The 20294-nt window shown below is 40.4% G+C and overlaps 1 protein-coding gene across 1 annotated transcript in view; it reads left to right on the top strand.

The window, feature by feature from the left end:
* The first annotated feature begins 1269 nt into the window (after window positions 1-1269).
* Window positions 1270-20294, top strand: part of RADX (RPA1 related single stranded DNA binding protein, X-linked) — a 51951-nt gene continuing 32926 nt past the window's right edge. Inside the window, exons 1-2 of the mRNA XM_088482800.1 lie at window positions 1270-1996; window positions 19947-20089. Coding sequence (XP_088338926.1) covers window positions 1432-1996; window positions 19947-20089 — 708 coding nt within the window. The 5' untranslated portion in view covers window positions 1270-1431. The remainder of the gene's footprint in view (window positions 1997-19946; window positions 20090-20294) is intronic.

Below are 20294 nucleotides of genomic sequence, written 5' to 3'. Positions count from 1 at the left end.
TTGCAAGCAGGCGAACGTGGCGGAAAGTACAACTGATTGCAGCTAATTGAATACGGGCTGTTTGATCAGAAGTGAAAAAAAAACTTTGAGGAATCATGACATCTAAACAGAATTTTTTGGGTTGTTTCAGAGCCTTCTTGTAAAATCTGGTAAAATGTATGTACACTCACTTTACCTGGGGTACAGCTGCTATGGGCCGTATTCAATTTGAAGCGAAAAAGCCATTTTCGCGTGTTTTTGGCGAAAACTTTTTGCCAATGACGTCATTTTCGCCTGTTTTGGTCTTACTAAGTATTCAATTTGGAAGACTTTCCGCCTCAATGCAGTGTAATAGGCGAAAAAAGTTTCGCCTATGAATACCAGGCGCTCAAAAGTGCAGAATTGGGGTTTTGGGGTGCAACGTTGCGGGAACCCCCGTGCAGCCTTCAGACTGTCCCCCAAAGGTAAACTGTGTCAAAAAAAATAAAAAAAAACCCTTAAGGACACCACAAAAAATTACTTTGAATTTGGGTGCGTAAAAAATAAATGTTGGGGGACAAAGTTGAAAAATAGCGAACTTGACTCCGGGGGGGGTCCCCAAGTATGCCTCAAGTGTTTTTTTGATTGCAGGTGCTTGCGGCAGGTGGATTTTTCACAATTTTTTCCAACTTAACTTTAGCTACTTTTAAATATGCTGACCCCCATTTTCAAGTACCCCAAATTTGCTGGGATAACTTATTTTCTGGAAAAAATACTCCTGAAAACTATTCTGCACCACATATAGAAAAACGCTATTTATCAGCTATTGAGCCCGTTTAAAAACACCAAATACCTTCAGCAAGCCAAATCGGGGGGTACCATAGGGAACCCCCATGTCAGAGCATCTTTTGGGGGGTGTCAGGCTGATTTCCCCAAATCTGACAGTACTTTCCGCCTGTTCAAGTTTCGCCAGGTCCCGTTTTCGCGTACTTCCATATTCAATACGGGGTAAAGCGGGGACGGCAGCGATACTTTTCCGCCTACACAAGACGCGATGTAGGTGAAAAGTCTGGGAGGCGAAAAAGTATCGCGGAGCCGTTCTAATTGAATACGGCTCTATGAGGGACACTAATGTATTCTCTGCCTGCCCCACATATCTCTGAATGTGCCCCTTCTCTAACAGCGACGTATTTCCTTATGTAATATTATGTATTTATTTTGTAATGTTCCCCTAGGGTGCAGCTCTGCTGCTGAGGCCGGACATGAGAACATAACATATGACATAGGAGATGCATATGACAGATACATGTATAAGACATGCCATTTGCCTGCATGTGGGTGGATCCCCTGAGACATCTCCATCTGCTCGGGCTTTATGTGCCGTTTGGAAATGAGCGGTAACCGCGGCACGACGTCACCGGGCATGCAGAGAGCAGGCAGCTAGTGGGGCCTATCGGTGTACTGCAGCGGGACATGCAGGCGCAGCTGGCTGAGTTTGATGAAGGGAATCCCGCGCCCTCTAGTAAGCGAGCTCCCAGCCCGACCGCAGAGCAGGCCGCGTCCTCCTGGCTCCGACGCACTCTCCAGAGTCTGCGAGCCAGCCCGAGCCTGAGGCTTGTGCTCCGGGAGCCGGCGCCGGTGTCCGTGCTGGCCGTTCAGCGGTACCTCGGGGAATGCTCTCAGGCTTCCTATTACTACGACATCACCCTGTCGGATGGGACGGAGCGGGACACCTGGCTGCTGTCCCCGGAGCTCAGCCACCTAGTGCACAGTAACCGCCTGCGCTGCGGCTCCCTGGCCGCCGTCACCCGCTGCTCCTACCGCTACCAGGAGAGGAAGTTGGCCAGCGGCCTGGTGTGCGTGGAGGAGCTGGAGATGGGCGCTGATGGGATCGGGGAGGACCCCAGCCATGGTCCCTTGGGCCCTGAGCTGCCCCTCTGCGGGGGAAGAAAGCACTATCTGCCCCTGTGGAATAACGATGACCCATATGGCGAGATGTGGGGTCAGAGGGCTCCGGCAGAAGACGTCAATGTAGATGGTAAGTGCAACCGTTAAGGTGCGTACACACTGGGCAATTAAAGTGGATGACTGACCGATAACGATATCGTTCAGTCGTCCACTTTATCGTCCATTTTTAACACAAAAACGATGACGACGCGCGGGTCGTTCGTCATCATCGTTCATCGGGTTAACATGCAGGCCAACCTGACGATGTCGTCAGGTTGCTGCATGTTATGGAATGAGGGAGAGAGCCCGGCGCTGAACGATATCGTTAATGATATCGTTCAGCGGGTGTGCTCTATGTCATGACCAACATTGAGCACACCCTGCCGGGGACTCTATAGACGATATAGCTCAGGGAACATATCATCTAGTGTGTACGCACCATTAGGGTACACACTATACGATATCTTTAACGATATGACCGATTCCAACACACATCTGAATGTCAAATCGTAAAAAATGTGTAGTGTGTATGCACTGCATCGTGTAGTACGCGCTCCCGTGGGGTAGTCAGCCTCATCGTCTGATCTTATGTGCAGCATGTAAGATCAGGAGATGCGGCTAACGATCCCATGCAGCACTATGTGTGGCGGTGGGCATATCGAGCGGTCATTCTCTGGATTGCCCAGTGCGTACGGACCGCCTGATATGTCGGTGCTGGGATCGTCAGCGACATGGCAGGGTACATATGCTGGTTACAGACTAAACAACATAACACCAGGTATTGTACAATATATTACCCCAATGCAGATAGGAACGATATATTAAACACATCATATAGTGTGTTTGTTCGAACCATCGTTCCCGGCCATTGTTTATTGCATTGTCCGAACTGCTGTGCAGGACAGCAGATTGGAAGATGCAATGAAGGCCGTGGTATAGTTACATGCAGTATGTGACAATACATTTCGCCATCGTACGGCAGATCGTGCTGTGTGTTTGGCAGATGCGATGTAACTGCACATCACTCGTCACTGTCATATGGTGTGTACCTAGTAAATATGTATTACAGCCACCTGCGCCCCCGGTCTGCAGCCTAGTTCACACTCTGGAGCACTAATCCTTAACAAATACACAAAAATATGAGTGGTCCAAAAAGCGCAAAGTCCATGGTGTGTATCTAGGTTTATCCTTAATTGAAATCCCCCCCATAAATTCCAATTCTACCTGTGATATCCTATCAATTAGTTATAGAATGTATCATATAACTTGTTTTATGCATGAAAAATAGAACGTGACAATTCAGGAGTGCGTTGTGTCAGTTGCCTGACACATGGGCTTTCCTAACTTTTAATGGTGTTACATGCGCTTTGACCACTGGTGCTTTTACCGCTAGAAAATGGGCCTCGTTGTACTTAGTGCTCACATTGTTAACACATTGGAGTGAATAGGAAAAACGCTAATGGCACATGGGAGTGACTAGACTCCAGATGCTGGATGCAGTGTTTCCTGAGTGTAATTGCTACCGTAGGATGGGGTGAGTGTTCTCTATACAGTGTGTAAAAGGGTCTGAGTAGCTGGAGCTTGCATTGTGGGCGCCATCACCCCATATGGTGATCCGCCAACATCAATCTATTGTCCTGCTCAGTGACACGTGGCAAAAGGTCCTTTCCACTTCTGTTAGTTTAATATTGAAAAATAGATGTGCAAACACTTGTTTGTAGAAACAGTACAAAACAAGTGGGTAAATTAAAAGTAATAAATAAAAAATGCTAATAAAAATGATCACAAGAAGGTCAAAGAAAATTTAAAAATCTAAATGATTTGTATAAAAAAAAAAATGAAGAAGATAATAAATTAGGCACATGGGTATGTATCAGCAGGTAGCTGACTGAAAACAAAAATATCTGTTCCTATGGAATATTGAGCATCAGTATGGTTTAGTAGACCGATTGGTAAAATAAAGAAAAGGTGATAATGATGGGGGAGCACCTGAGCAGGAGTTCTCTATACTGTATTGACTAGGGGTGGGCAATAAGCTAGACACACTATACACCAGTGTTGGCTAACCTTGACACTCCAGCTGTTAAGTTGGACGATTTGAACGTTATCGTTCTTCGCGTTCAATATCGTCCATTGTGTATGCACGACATCGTTAACGATGCACGCTCCCGCAGATCGTTAACGTTGTCTTTCATCGCCCGTACTGACAATATCATCAGGTTCTGCAAGTATGGAGATGAGGGAGGGGGGCCATCACACAACAATATCGTTAATCATATTGTTCAGTGTGTATGCTCAATGTCGTTAACGACATTGAGCCCGGCAGTGTAGGGGAAACACTTAACGATATCGCTCATGGAGCTTATCGTTAAGTGTGTATGAGCCTTAAGGCACCGTGCTACTTGCTACAGCAGAGGTTCCCAAACGCGGTCCTCAAGGCATCCCAACAGTTCCGGTTTTAGAGATATCCATGGTTGAGCACAGGTGGTTAAATCAAATTGACTGTCCAGCATTTGTGGGCTGCATTCAAAAGCAACTAGTATTTACCCTGCATGCACCCCTTGCATTGCACCATGGTTTGTTCCAGATACAAAGTTACATGTTTTTTTGTTTTTGCTTTGCTCAGAATTAGCCCCAATATGTTTTGAATCATTTCTATTCCTTTTTAAAAGCCTATTTAAAAACATTCCTGGTATTAATAGAATTATTTATGTTTAAACCAATGGAAGAGAGCAATAGAAACATAGCAATTTAGCCTTGACATATTATAGGCCCTTTTGAGGAATTTTAATTAGGAATAGGTTGCTGACTTTATGGTTTATAGATCTGTAGATGGTTGTTTTCAGTTTGAGCTTTTATGATATGGTTCATGATAAACTGTAAGAATCCAGGTACTGGAACTTCTGTATATATTGTAAATAGATAAAGTGATGTGGCATTTATTTCATTAAAAGAAACGGATTTTGCAAAAGTTTGCGATAGTTACAATCAATGTAAGTTTTCGTCCTCTTAAATGTATCTAATTTATTGTTTTAAAGTCATTTGGTTTGACTACTATATATGTTGCAAGAACTGAAATCTTAGTATTTAACTAATTTTTCTTGTTTTTTTATTTGTAATAAAAGTTTTTAATGACATCAAAAGGTACAATATCAGAACCATATAATAAACAACAACCAACTTAGGTCTTACACAGTCATTTTTATGTCTATTTTTTAATGCACTTTTTAATTTTAAATTATTCTATTTACTCAAGTACAAGACCTGTAACCCTCAGTTATTTGTAACACACCAACTAGTGATGTGTCATATAAGTGTATCCTGCCATGTTTGGGTATAACTACTCAGTATATGTGTTTTTGGGGGAAATGGACAAATGTCACTTAGTTTATAATGTCCAACAAATGTATTAGCTTGAATATATTCAAATGTTTACACTGCTTTGTAGTTAGTCATTGTATCGCCAGCTAAGCATACCTTCAGAGCAAATATGCTAATTCAGTGTAATTGTCTCCTTACCTTATTTATTTATTTAAAATAAAGTCTTTATGGCTAGGCAAACGACTTAAGTAGTGTACAGCCATGGCCAAAAGTTTTGAGAATGACACAAGTATTGGTATTCACAAAGTTTTCTGCTTCAGTGTTTTTAGATGTTTTTGTCAGATGTTACTATGGTATACTGAAGTAAAATTATAAGCATTTCATAAGTGTGAAAGGCTTTTATTGACAATTACATTAAGTTTATGCAAAGAGTCAATATTTGCAGTATTGACCCTTCTTTTTCAAGACTTCTGCAATTCGCCCTGGCATGCTGTCAATCAACTTCTGCGCCACATACTGACTGATGACCTCCCATTCTTGCCTAATCAATGCTTGGAGTTTGTCAGAATTTGTGGGTTTTTGTTTGTCCACCCACCTCTTGAGGATTGACCACAAATTCTAAATGGGATTAAGGTCTGGGGAGTTTCCTGGCCATGGACTGAAAATGTAAATGTTTTGTTCCTCGAGTCACTTGGTTATAATTTTTGCCTTATGGCAGGGTGCTCCATCATGCTAGAAAATGCATTGTTCGTCAACCAACTCTTCTTGGATGGTTGGGAGAAGTTGCTCTTGGAGGATGTTTTGGTACCATTCTTTATTCATGGCTGTGTTCTTAGGCAAAATTGTGAGTAATCCCACTCCCTTGGCTGAGAAGCAACCCCACACATGAATGGTCTCAGGATGCTTTACTGCCTTTGACACTTATGAAATGCTTGTAATTTTACTTCAGTATACCATAGTAACATCTGACAAAAAGGTCTAAAAACACTGAAGCAGCAAACCAATACTTGTGTCATTCTCAAGTTTTGGCCATGGCTGTACACACCATACGACCCAACGATGCGGCAACCGTTGTAATGATACACTGCACTATGCGACATACGATGGTGCAATGTAACCCTAATACTTATCGTTGGGATTCTGGTGCTGGTATTCCGAGCGCCGGCATCCCGACCGCTGGGATCGTAACTACATCCCTTTTAAAACAACACTAGGAAAATTAAATGGCAAAATTGCACTTTAGGTGATCTATGTTTTCCCGAAAGATATTTGTGTTGCTCTATTCTTATGGTGCATACACGCGATCAGATTTTTCCTTCAGATATGAACGATAACGATTTAAAAATCATTCAGTCGGTCATATCTGAAGGAAAATCGTTCATATCTGACATGCCTGAACGATGGACGATCAATGATGCGCGTTCCCGTTTGTCAGATAACGATAACGATATCTGACATCTGATGGGTTTGCAGTCAGACTTGGACGATTCCATTCATTTTAATGCAGTCAACAATCGTTCAAATCGTTCAAAACTTTGGTAAAATCATTCAAATCATTCAAATCGTTCAATCGTTCAGTCGTTCATCTGACAAATCTGACCGTGTGTATGCTCCATTAGTTGTGAATGGTCATGTAAAGAAGCCAGGTGGAGCATCTGTGAAATTGATCCTGGGGACAACACTGACTCAATCATGGTGTGACACAGACATTGTATACAATTTAAATTTTTTTTTTTTATTAGATTTAGGGGTAAATTTAGTGGCAGGATGGCCAGCGTTTCGAAACAGATGGACATAGTGGCGGTTTGGGTGCCAAAACACTTGGTGTAAACTAAGCATCGGATTTTATGCTGTTTTGTAGACAGCTGGTGAAGTCTATTGGGTTTTTAAACCATAATCCTGCCACCAAAAATTCTGTGAAAACGATGGGATATAAAAGTGCTGGTCTATTTAGACCTGGCTTTTCATCCATAAAATGAATTACATTTACCTTATGGGGGAGATGTATCAAACATTCTAAAGAGAGAAAGTGGATAAATCACCCCAAACCAATAATACGCTTCTAGCTATCCTTCTCTAAAATGACAGCCAGCAGCTAATTGGTTTCTATGGGCAACTTAAACACTTATTAATATATTTTTTATTAAACAATCTATATTATAATGTATCCACTACCTTCCACAGCTCTCGAGGTAAAGCTGGCAAATCTTACATAGTTATTTAGTATTGAAAAAGTAAGCTATTAGGCCACATGGCGACAACGCGGCGGAACAACAAATCTTATATATAAAATTAATTGGTCTGTTTGTTTGTTTGTTTGTCCCGGTATGCATTCAGACAACCCTTCACTGATTGGGATGAAATCAACGTAAGGTGGATCCTGGCCAGGTTTTAAGGGGTTAGGGTCCAGGTCGAACATCCCGTTGGTGTACGCTGGGCAGAACTTTGACCCGGGGAGCCTGTGCTGAGCCTTCCACTGGATGGATTTGGACAAAAACTTCAGAGTGGTAACATTGGATCTCAGAAGACATACTAGGGGGTTGAGTTCCCGTTCGGCCCGCTCGTTGGTGTACGCTGGGCAGAACTTTGACCCGGGGAGCCTATTCTGGGCTTTCCACTGGATGGATTTTAATGAAAACTTCAGAGGTGTGGCAATTGGTCTGGGATGCCTAATTGAGTCCCATATATACAAAAATTCCTTTCTCAGGCAAGTAAAGCCGACTCTTTTTTGGGTCACACTTTTTAGTTCAATATTACGTATGAAATGGTGATCATGTTAAAACATCATTATTATTATTAGTATACTCATTTAAAAAAAATATATGAAAAATTATTATAAAATATCCTCAATTGTAGCATCTCCCAGGAATGATTAAATACAGTATGCGGGAACAATTACTTCTAATCACCGGCAGACCACATAAAATAAATAGAATTCTACAGTGAAATGATCACAATGCAAATTAAATGCATAATATGATCACAGGATTGTTGCCTGAGTCACTGTACTTATTAACCATATAATGCATAATATGGTCTAATTTAACTGATGCCGGAGCTACTACTCTTCTGTTTACTAATATCTAATGATGTCTTTTTGCATAAAGAACAGATAAAAATACGGAACCTATATAAAATTACTTTTGGTTCATGATCTGGTAGGTTGCTATTGTGATCTAAGGGCCTGATTCAGACCCACTCGCAAGCGGCTGTCCGCTCGCAAGTGGGTCGATGTTGTGCACTGCGCACGACGGCGGGAGCTCCGTCGTGCGCATGCGCCAGACGCGACGAGCGAAGGACTTTCCTTCGCTCGTTGTGTCTGGTCAAAGGGGGCGTGCTGTCGATGGTGATTGACAGCACGCCCCCTTTGGTGGGCGTGCCGGGGGCGTGCCTCCCAGACGGGGGCGTTCCCAAGGGAACGCCTACCGTCAGAAGCCGGCCCACTGACATCACTAGTGATGTCAGTGGGAGTGATTTTGGCTCTGATAGAGCCAAAATCACTCCGGGCCTTGCGGTTGAAAAACTCAACCGCAGGCTCCGGCTCGCAGTGGCGATGGTCGCGATGGTCAAGACCATCGTGGCCATCAAACTGCATGCTCGTATAGGCTGTGGGTGGTGACCCACAGCTATACGAGCGTCCAGGAGGACGCTCCATAATTATGGAGGGCGACCCTCATTCAGAGCGTGCGCTCTGCTCAGAGCGTACGGCTCTGAATGAGGGCCTAAGTTTTTTTTTTTGTTGTTTGTTTTTTTTTGTGAAGAAACATATATAAGTATCTAACCTATACAGATCAATTTATGGATGTTGTTACTGTGTTCATACAATTGTGATAATTTCACTGTGGAATTCTATATATTTGATGTCTGCCTGTGATTTTTCCCATACAATAATAATAATGATAATTCCTGTGGGATACTACAATTGAGGATCACCTATTTAATATTTTTGCCTAATCTACTGTTATTGATGGCTGACTTTTGACCATCTAACAAACAGATAATCTTTTTGAAAAAATATATTAATTTTTCATATCTTTCATAATTTTTTTTTTAATTAGTATACTAATAAATATGATGTTTTAATATGATCACCATTTCATATGTAATATTGAACTATAAGAGTGCCCAAAAAGGAGTCTGCTTTACTTGCCTGTGCATGGAATTTTTGTATATATGCAGCTATTTCATTGACTCCAGGGAACACCACCAACAAATCATACATTACAAAGAAGATTCATAATCTCATTCATTATTTTTCATCGTGATATTATATCCTGTGCAGAATCCTTCCCATTACCCCCCTCCTGTTTTTGAAATGCCTAATGGATTGGTTGGTGTTCTGGTCGGACCTCACGGCAGAGTGCGCCGGGCAGAACTTTGACTCAGGGAGCCTGTTCTGGGCCTTCCACTGGATGGATGTGGACAATATCACGTAATACTACCTTGATGAAGATCCATTAAGGATTGAAACGGCGTTGGTGCTGAGATCTGTGAGCATCCTTAGGATGATTACAAAGGCCTGGACTCAATTTGGAGGTATGCAATGGTTCTTATCCAGACCTTTTTACCTGCAATTAGATATATTGCATATTTATGTTTTTCCTCCATTTGCCTATTGACTTTGGACTTGTGAACACCTATATTGACATTATTTTTGATTGTGCTTAGTGGTTTTTAACCATTTTTTTGAATTTTTACCATTGCTTGTGTGAGATAACTGACGGAGACCAGCAAGTATAAAGAAACCTTTATGTGTGGATCCCAACCATTTATTATGTGAGTTTGGGATGTTTTCATCTAATAATAAACTTGAGTTTCACACGGTGAAATACTTGCAAAGTGAAGAAACCATTATATACACTTCCCACATATTCTCTAAGTGAGTATTCGATGCGCTTGCATATAAATATAAGAATAGTGGTGGCAAGACCCTCTTCTTCCTGCTTGGTGAATATTCTGGATTATAGGATTATTATCCCCTCTTTCATTCTTCCATAACACAAGTGGGATATAGCCACTCTGATTTATCAGTACTTCACATTTTTTTGTATTTTGTTTTGTTGTTTTGCATACTCTACATTTCGGAGTCACTTCAAATGACAGGGAGAAGTTGTTCTGACAGCCTCTGGAATATTATAAACACTATTGACCGGGACTATTTTGATTTGGGAAAAAAAAATGAGTTTGTTTTATTTATAAATTGGTATCGCCTTTGATCTTCTCCTTAAACCATTGTATGTATTAACTTAATAAATTGTAGATACACCCCTGCACCGATTGGGATGAAACCAACACGAGGTGGTCCAGTTGGATCCTGGACAGGTTTTAGGGGGGGTTAGGGTCCCGGTCGGACCTCCCCTTGGTGTATGCCTGGCAGAACTTTGACACGGGCTGCCTGTTCTGGGCCTGCCACTGGATGGATTTGGACGACATCACCTAATAAAACTTTTTATAACTTGAAGATTTAAACCCGGACAACGCCGGGTACTTCAGCTAGTAATAATAATAAAACTCTTGGATATGGGAGATATGTAGAACTGCAACATTTTAGTATGTGTAACTTATGTTGTTGTTTATCCTTTATTTATACAGTGCTAACCTATTTGCAGCACTGCACTTTGGTGGGGGTTATGACGCAAGTTACATAAAATGACATGACATCGAATGGAAAGATGGTCCTACATCTTGTAATCCAATAACTGTAGGGAATATTTGATACATTAGGTAGTAGCTTTGTGGGATTTCTCGCTCCTATAAAGCGATTGAGCAACTGAATCTGTGTACCAAGTGCTATGATGCAGCGGCTACACCATATGGCGTATTGAGGCTAGGTGTATGAGGATGCATCTGTATCGATTCCAGCTTCACCACATATCGATGCAATGCTGGAAACTGTAACTCACCCCACCTCCAATGAGAGCCTGTCCATCAGCACATACAGTGCATCCGGAAAGTATTCACAACACTACACTTTTTCCACATTTTGTTATGTTAAAGCCTTATTCCAAAATGGAATAAATTAATTTTTATCTTCAAAATTCTGCACACAATACCCCATAATGACAATGTGTAAAAGTTTTTCTGCGATTTTTGCAACTTGATTAAAAAAAACAAGAAGCCACAGAGCCCCGATTTTTTTTTTGTTTTTTTTTATTATTATTATTTATTTTTATTTTTTTTGGTGACACCATTTAATATATTTAAGATCAGTCTCAGAGTGCCGCAGTTTCTTGCTTTTCCTGCACCTCCATTCATTCTGAGGGCACCGGAGCTAGTTGTCTTTACAGAAGACTGCCGGTGTGTGTGTGTGTGTGTGTGTGTGTGTGTGTGTGTGTGTGTGTGTGTGTGTGTATATATATATATATATATATATATATGTATATATATATATATATATATATATATATATATATATATATATATATATATATATATATATATATATTAGGGATGTGCAGGCTCGGATAGGTTCGAGTTTGCACGTGGAGTTCGGATTTTTCCCTCCAAAAAAACGGAACTCAGAAAGAGGCAAAACGTCATCTTGCACGGACGAACATCATCATTCCTGGACAAAAGTCCAGGAATGATGATGTTCGTCCAAGATGACGTTTTGCCTCTTTCTGAGTTCCGTTTTTTTGGAGGGAAAAATCCGAACTCCACGTGATATATATATATATATATATATATATATATATATATATATATATATATATACACAATTTTATTGTACACACACACAGTGGGGCAAAAAAGTATTTGGACAGCCACTGATTGTGCACGTTGTTGCACTTTAAAAGATGAGAGAGGTCTGTAATTTCCATTATAGGTACACTCTAACTGTGAGAGACCGGATCCGAACAAAAAATTCCGGAAATCATATTGTATGATTTTGAAACAATTTATTTGTATATTCTTGCGGACAATAAATATTTGGACACCTACAAACCAGCAAGAATTCTTGCTTTCACAGGCCTGTTACTTCTTCTTTAGGAAGCTCATCTATCCTCCACTCGTTACCTGTAGTAATATCACTTGTTTGAACTGGTTAACTGTATAAAAGACACCTGTCCACACCCTCAACAGTCAGACTGCAACCTCTCCACCATGGCCAAGACCAGAGAGCTGTCTAAGGACACCAGGGACAAAATTGTAGACCTGCACAAGGCTGGGATGAGCTACTCGACAATAGGCAAGCAGCTTGGTGAGAAGCGATCAACTGTTGGCGCAATTATTAAAAAATGGAACAAATACAAGATCACTGACAATCTCCCTCGACCAGGGGCTCCATGCAAGATCTCACCTCGTGGGGTATCAATTATCTTGGGAATGGTGAGGGATCAGTCCAGAACTACACGGGGGGACCTGGTCAGTGACTTCGAGAGCTGTGACCACAGTCACAAAGGTTACCATTAGTAACACACTACATCGTCATGGATTCAAATCCTGCAGCGCCCGAAAGGTCCCCCTGCTTAAGCCAGCACATGTCCAGGCCCATCTAAAGTTTGCCCTTGACCATCTGGATGATTCAGAGGAGGTTTGGGAGAATGTCATGTAGTCAGATGAGACCAAATTAGAACTTTTTGGTATAAACTCCACACGCCTGGTTTGGAAGGAGAAGAATGAGGAGTGGCATCCCAAAAACACCATACCCACTGTGAAGCATGGCGGTGGAAACATCATGCTTTGGGGATGCTTTTCTGCAAAGGGGACAGGACGACTGATCCGTATTACGGAGAGGATGAATGGGGCCACTTAAAAAGTGGGAGGCACATATAGAAACCGTTGTAATTCCTACACCGTTCACCTGATTTGGATGTAATTACCCTCAAATTAAATCTGAAAGTCTGCAGTTAAAGCACATCTTTAGCACATCCATTGTGGTGGTGAATAGAGGCCAAAATATGAAAATTCTGTCAATGTCCCAATATTTATGCACCTGACTGTATGTATGTATGTATGTATGTGTGTGTATATGTATATACAGTCAGGTCCATAAATATTGGGACATTGACAGAATTTTCATATTTTGGCCTCTATTCACCACCACAATGGCTTTGAAATGAAACAAACAAGATGTGATTTAACTGCAGACTTTCAGATTTAATTTGAGGGTAATTACATCCAAATCAGGTGAACGGTGTAGAAATTACAACGGTTTTTATATGTGCCTCCCACATTTTAAGGGGCCAAAAGTAATGGGACAAACTAAACAATCCTAAATCTAACTTTCACTTTTTAATACTTTGTTGCAAATCCTTTGCAGGCAATTACAGCCTGAAGTCTGGAACGCATAGACATCACCAGACGCTGGGTTTCATCTCTGGTGATGCTCTGCCAGTCCTCTACTGCAAATGTCTTCAGTTCCTGATTGTTCTTGGGGCATTTTCCCTTCAGTTTTGTCTTCATCAAGTGAAATGCATGCTCAATTGGATTCAGGTCAGGGGATTGACTTGGCCATTGCATAACATTCCACTTTTTAGCCTTAAAAAACTCTTTGGTTGCTTTTGCAGTATGCTTCGGGTCATTGTCCATCTGCACTGTGAAGCGCCGTCCAATGAGTTCTGAAGTATTTGACTGAATATGAGCATATAATATTGCCCAAAACACTTCAGAATTCATTCTGCTGCTTTTGTCAGCAGTCACATCATCAATAAATACAAGGGAACCAGTTCCATTGGCAGCCATACATGCCCACGCCATGACACTACCACCACCATGCTTCACTGATGAGGTGGTATGTTTTGGATCATGAGCAGTTCCTTTCCTTCTCTTCTCTTCCCATCACTCTGGTACAAGTTGATCTTTGTCTCATCTGTCCGTAGGATGTTGTTCCAGAACTGTAATGGCTTTTTTAGATGTTGTTTGGCAAACTCTAATCTGGTCTTCCTGTTTTTGTGGCTCACCAATGGTTTGCATCTTGTGGTGAACCCTCTATATTCACTCTTGTGAAGTCTTCTCTTGATTGTTGACTTTGACACATATACATCTACCTCCTGGAGAGTGTTCTTGATTTGGCCAACCAGGGAAATAATTCTTTTGTCATCCACCACAGTTGTTTTCTGTGGTCTTACGGGTCTTTTGGTGTTGCTGAGCTCTCCGGTGCATTCTTTCTTTTTAAGAATGTCCCAAACAGTTGATTTGGCCACACCTAATGTTTTTGCTATCTCTCTGATGGGTTTGTTTTGATTTTTCAGCCTAATGATGGCTTGCTTCACTGATAGTGACAGCTCTTTGGATCTCATATTGAGAGTTGATAGCAACTGATTCCAAATGCAAATGTCACCTAGAATCAACTCCAGACCTTTTACCTGCTTCATTGATAATGAAATAACAAGGGAATAGCTCACACCTGTCCATGGAATAACTTTTGAGTTGGTAGTCCCATTACTTTTGGTCCCTTAAAAGTGGGAGGCACATATTGAAACTGTTGTAATTCCTACACCGTTCACCTGATTTGGATGTAATTACCCTCAAATTAAATCTGAAAGTCTGCAGTTAAAGCACATCTTGTTTGTTTCATTTCAAAACCATTGTGGTGGTGAATTGAGGCCAAAATCTGAAAATTCTGTCAATGTCCCAATATTTATGGACCTGACTGTGTGTGTGTGTGTGTGTGTGTGTGTGTATATATGTATATATATATATATGTGTATATATGTATATATATATATATATGTGTATATATGTATATATATATATATATATATATATATATATATATATATATATATATATATGGTCCTCAGTGATGCGGCACTCCAAGCGAATAAACACAGCATAGACAAGGCTTAGAAGAAGTCAACGTTTCAATACCAAGACAAAGGTATTTTCATCAGGACATACATACATATACAAACAACATCCTACCTTATATGTGCTCACCTAAGTGACTAAACAGCCTCACCGGAGCAGGGATCCACACCCGCCCGGCGGCGCTGACCAGTGACGTCACAGCGTCACATGATTCTAATAAGCAAGTGCCATCACCATGGTAACATATAAACAGACTAGCGCAGTCTATAAAACGGTGCTATAAGATAAATATACACATGGACAGAAGGCATATAATACATCACGTAGCACGAACAGGCTAGCGGCATGTCTACAGATACAGAAGTAGTGCTATACACATATTAAAAGATAATAAATACCATATATATAATAGTATCAAAATTCAGAAACCTCAGAGACTGTATATTAGAACTCACAACTCAAAGGAGAGATCCTAGACCCAATTGCTCATTTAGACCCCTGGGTGACATTGTGCCCAAACGATGTATCCATCGAGTTTCACATTGTATTAATTTACGGGATCTATCTCCTCCCCGCATAGATATAGGGATGTGGTCTATCATTCTGTATTTAAGGGCAGACAAAGGGTGGCGCGCCAAGGCAAAATGTTTTGCCACAGGTTGTTCATTACAACCATTATTAAGAGCTGACCTAATGGCACTTCTATGAGCTGCCATGCGCTCTTTAAATGTTCTCTCAGTCTTGCCTATGTATGATAAACCACAAGGGCATATTATCTGATACACGACAAACGAAGAGTTACAGGTAAGTCTATGTCGAATGCGGTATTTACGTCCTGACAAAGGATGCAAAAAAATATCACCAGGGATAAGGTATCTACAGGTGGTACAGGTACATCTGAAACAACCCAACTTGCCAACACCAACTCCATCCGCCCTGGGACCAAGACTCGATATATCAGTCTTGACAAGTATGTCACGAATGCTACGACCTCTTTTATAGCATGACATAATACGCGTGTCATGTAAGTTAAGATCAGGATCTGTTTGTATAATAGGCCACAATCTTTTAGAAATCTTATTAATGTGGCTACTAGACTGATTGTATTTACTAACCCACGGAATCATATCTACATTATTACTCTTTTTGGACATATTATGTTTCAACAGTGTCTCCCTGTCTATACTCAATACTTGTTGTTTAACACTAGTTATATGAGTCAGATCATATCCTCTACTGACAAATTTATTAACCATGTCATCCATCTGTGCCTCGGCCAAAACCTCATCTGTGTTGATTCTCCTAATTCTCAATAATTGAGAATAGGGAAGACCACGAATGAGTGGCCTAGGATGACAACTGTCAGCACATAACAAATTGTTTCTATCAGTCTCTTTAGTGTACAGGCTAGTAGAAATTTTACCATTAACCATAGATATCTTGACATCCAGATAGTTTACTGACACATTACTAATATTAAATGTCAAGTTAGCAGGACAATCGCTCCTATTATGTTGCTCAATTAATTCAATAAATTCATGTTTGGGGCCCTTCCAAAACACCAAAAGATCGTCTATATATTGCACATAGAAGGCAACTTTCTGTGCAATATCAGGATTATCAAAAAACAAATCATTTTCTACATCAAACACATAAATATTGGCGTACGATGGGGCCACACTGGACCCCATCGCACAGCCGATATTTTGAAGATAAAATTGCTTATCATATAGAAAAAAATTTCTAGTAAGAATAATTTGTAAGAGGTCAGTAATCAAATTGATGTCAGGCCCAACATATAAGGGATGATCTCTAAGAAATTTCTGTGTGGCCGCCATCCCTTCTGCATGTGGTATAATAGTATAGAGGCTGCCTACATCTATACTACATAACCACACTTCATTGAATATAGGCAATTCCTTAAGTTTCCTCAACAGTGAGGATGTATCAAGAAGATAATGAGGATGACTACGAATGCATGGCTGCATTATAGTGTCCAAATAAATCGCTGTTGGTTGCAATAATGACCCTCTTGCTGCAATAATGGGTCATCCCGGAGGATCAGTTACTGATTTATGAATTTTCGGTGTACAATAAAGTACCGGAACAACAGGAAACTGCGGAATTAAGGCCTCCTTCAATTGTTTATCAATGATTTTTTGATCTACTGCTGCAGTCAGGATATCATTAAGTTCTTTCTTAACCATCGATGTTGTATCTGATGGTAATAATCTATATGTCGATATATCCCCCAAATGGACCGCAATCATATGTTGGTAGTTGTATAAATCCAATATAACAAGGGCTCCCCCTTTATCCGCCGGCCGAAAAATCAAATTAGAATTATTGGATAACTGTATAAGAGCGGTGTATTCCTCCTTAGTAAGGTTAAATCTAGTACGTGGTAGATCGACAATCACATCGTCAACTTCATTATGTAATAACCTCATAAATGTCTTGATAGAAGAATTAGACGATAAAGGGTCAAAGGTTGACCTAGGTTGTAACTTCTGCAATTTAGCAGGTAAAGGTGCCATTTGTGTGTTCATAGGCTGATTGTTTTTAGAAAAAAATTCTTTCAATTTTAATTGTCTATTCAACGCAAATTGTTCAGTTTGCCATTGAAGCGGGTCAAACTTCACCGTGGGGACGAACGATAAGCCTTTATTTAATACTCGTAGTTCTGTCTTATTAAGATGATATGTAGACAGATTAACGACTAAGTTTTGCGAGGAATTGGAGGTTTCTTTCCACGCCCTCTTCCTTTTCGTTTGTCCTCCCCTTCTGGTGTAACGTCTCCACCTCCTCCTTCTCGGGATCTGGTAGTAACCCCTAAAGGGTATGGTTTGCGTCTGGCACCATCATTACCCCTAGGTCTCTCATACTCACTATCTGAGGTTTTGTACTCATTCGATGACTCAGTGTCCATATGCCGCATGCGATTTCTCCTGAAAAAAGGTCTCTTATTAGTTCTTTCATTTGATGTCCACCGATATACAGTATTGAGTTCATAATCAGTGTCCACTTTTAAATTTTTCTCTTTCTTGAATTTAATAAGATCACGTCTGTAATTATGCACTTGTGCCTCCAATTTCTCCAACCATTTAGTATCACTATCCTGCTCCAATGTAGCCTTATGTAACCTATCAAATGTAGTGATCTTCTCTTTGACTGCAGAAACTTCCTTAGTTGTTTGTTCAATGATAAGTAACATTAAGTCAAATGAGCATTTGTTTAATATGGCAACCCAGCGTTTGCAGAACATGGGGTCATGCTTTCCAATAGTAGGGCAATTCATAATTCTAAGACCTCTTGGGATCTTTTTCACCCTATAGTAATCACTAAGGGTTAACCCATGGTAGAAATAGTCTACTTCACGTTTTTTGAGCTTTAAAACCTCATGATATAAATCCTCACATGATGCTGGTTCTAATTGCTCCAATAAATCAGTTGTATATAAAATAGCTTCTGCCTCAGATTCAGAGTATGATAGAATATCACCAATGGGGTAAATAGCATGGCTATATCCACTTGTGGCATCATCCACCTCCACTTCCATTCCAATAGCACTACAGTTCACACCAACAGGTGTATATCTCCAGGTGTAATGTAGATATTCAAAATTCAGCCATATGTATATTAATCATAAAACATAATACTACTCCCCAAGATAATAGAGGGATATAGTAGATAGGTGCCAGTGCAGCAGTGATATATAAAAACAAATCAGCAATGAAAAAAAGTCACCAATGAACACACAATAAATATATATGCGTAAATATATATACATCACGTAGCACGAACAGGCTAGCGGCATGTCTACAGATACAGAAGTAGTGCTATACACATATTAAAAGATAATAAATACCATATATATAATAGTATCAAAATTCAGAAACATCAGAGACTGTATATTAGAACTCACAACTCAAAGGAGAGATCCTAGACCCAATTGCTCATTTAGACCCCTGGGTGACATTGTGCCCAAACGATGTATCCATCGAGTTTCACATTGTATTAATTTACGGGATCTATCTCCTCCCCGCATAGATATAGGGATGTGGTCTATCATTCTGTATTTAAGGGCAGACAAAGGTTGTCTGTAGCTGTTCGTGCTACGTGATGTATTATATGCCTTCTGTCCATGTGTATATTTATCTTATAGCACCGTTTTATAGACTGCGCTAGTCTGTTTATATGTTACCATGGTGATGGCACATGCTTATTAGAATCATGTGACGCTGTGATGTCACTGGTCAGCGCCGCCGGGCGGGTGTGGATCCCTGCTCCGGTGAGGCTGTTTAGTCACTTAGGTGAGCACATATAAGGTAGGATGTTGTTTGTATATGTATGTATGTCCTGATGAAAATACCTTTGTCTTGGTATTGAAACGTTGACTTCTTCTAAGCCTTGTCTATGCTGTGTTTATTCGCTTGGAGTGCCGCATCACTGACGACCCTATTTACATTCACTACTCATGCAGGCAACCAGCTAAGTAATTTATTTATACAGAGAGTGCCGGATCCTATGCTATATATAATGCGTTTGCTTGCACTGCCTCCAATGCAATGGCCTGCATGTAAAACAAGTATGTAAATACAATTGATTTGTGTGGTTTAACATGCCATTAACGCACATTGTAAACTTTAGTGTGTATATAGCCTGAGATGTAGTCAGCATGTCGACATGTTAAAAATGTTGACACATGAAATTATGGATAGGCTAAAATATGAGCGTCAACATCCATAACGTTGACATATTTAACAGTTCAACATTTTGTTAATGTCTACATTCAAACCACACCACATAGCCTGTCCACTTCTGTCTCATTCCTGGAATCATTTAATAAATGGTGAGATTGCACAGTAACTAACCTCTATTGCAGTATCTTTTTAATTAAGAAAGCTACATTGTGTATATAAGCTTGTCCTTCATTATAAAAAGTCACCGTTTCTGTTTTCCTTCAGTGTCCAAAGTATGTACGTTACAGAATCTGGAAATGAGATGGCATTCAAAAATAACTTTACCTCCTCTGCTGGTAAGGATCATGCACAAATCCAGACTTCGTTATTTTGGCAAAGCAGACAAGAAAATGGACTTTCCTTACCAAGTAAGAAAAAGATCCCTCGCATTGTGATTCTGAGCTTGAGCTTAAAAGTTGAGGTTGAGTGGCAAACTGTAAGCTTTCAAGTGTGTGGGGAATTACCAGTAATATTCTCAGTAACGCTTTCTGATGTTTCAATCATTTTTCAATCAATAGGGAATATAGCTTGTAAGCTCCACTGGGGCAAGGACTGCTGTGAATGGTTAAATAT

This window comes from Taudactylus pleione, unplaced genomic scaffold, assembly GCF_031769625.1.
Source record: "Taudactylus pleione unplaced genomic scaffold, aTauple2 ptg000296l, whole genome shotgun sequence".
NCBI classification, from domain to species: Eukaryota; Metazoa; Chordata; class Amphibia; order Anura; family Myobatrachidae; genus Taudactylus; species Taudactylus pleione.
This window is presented reverse-complemented; position numbering and strand designations above follow the sequence as displayed.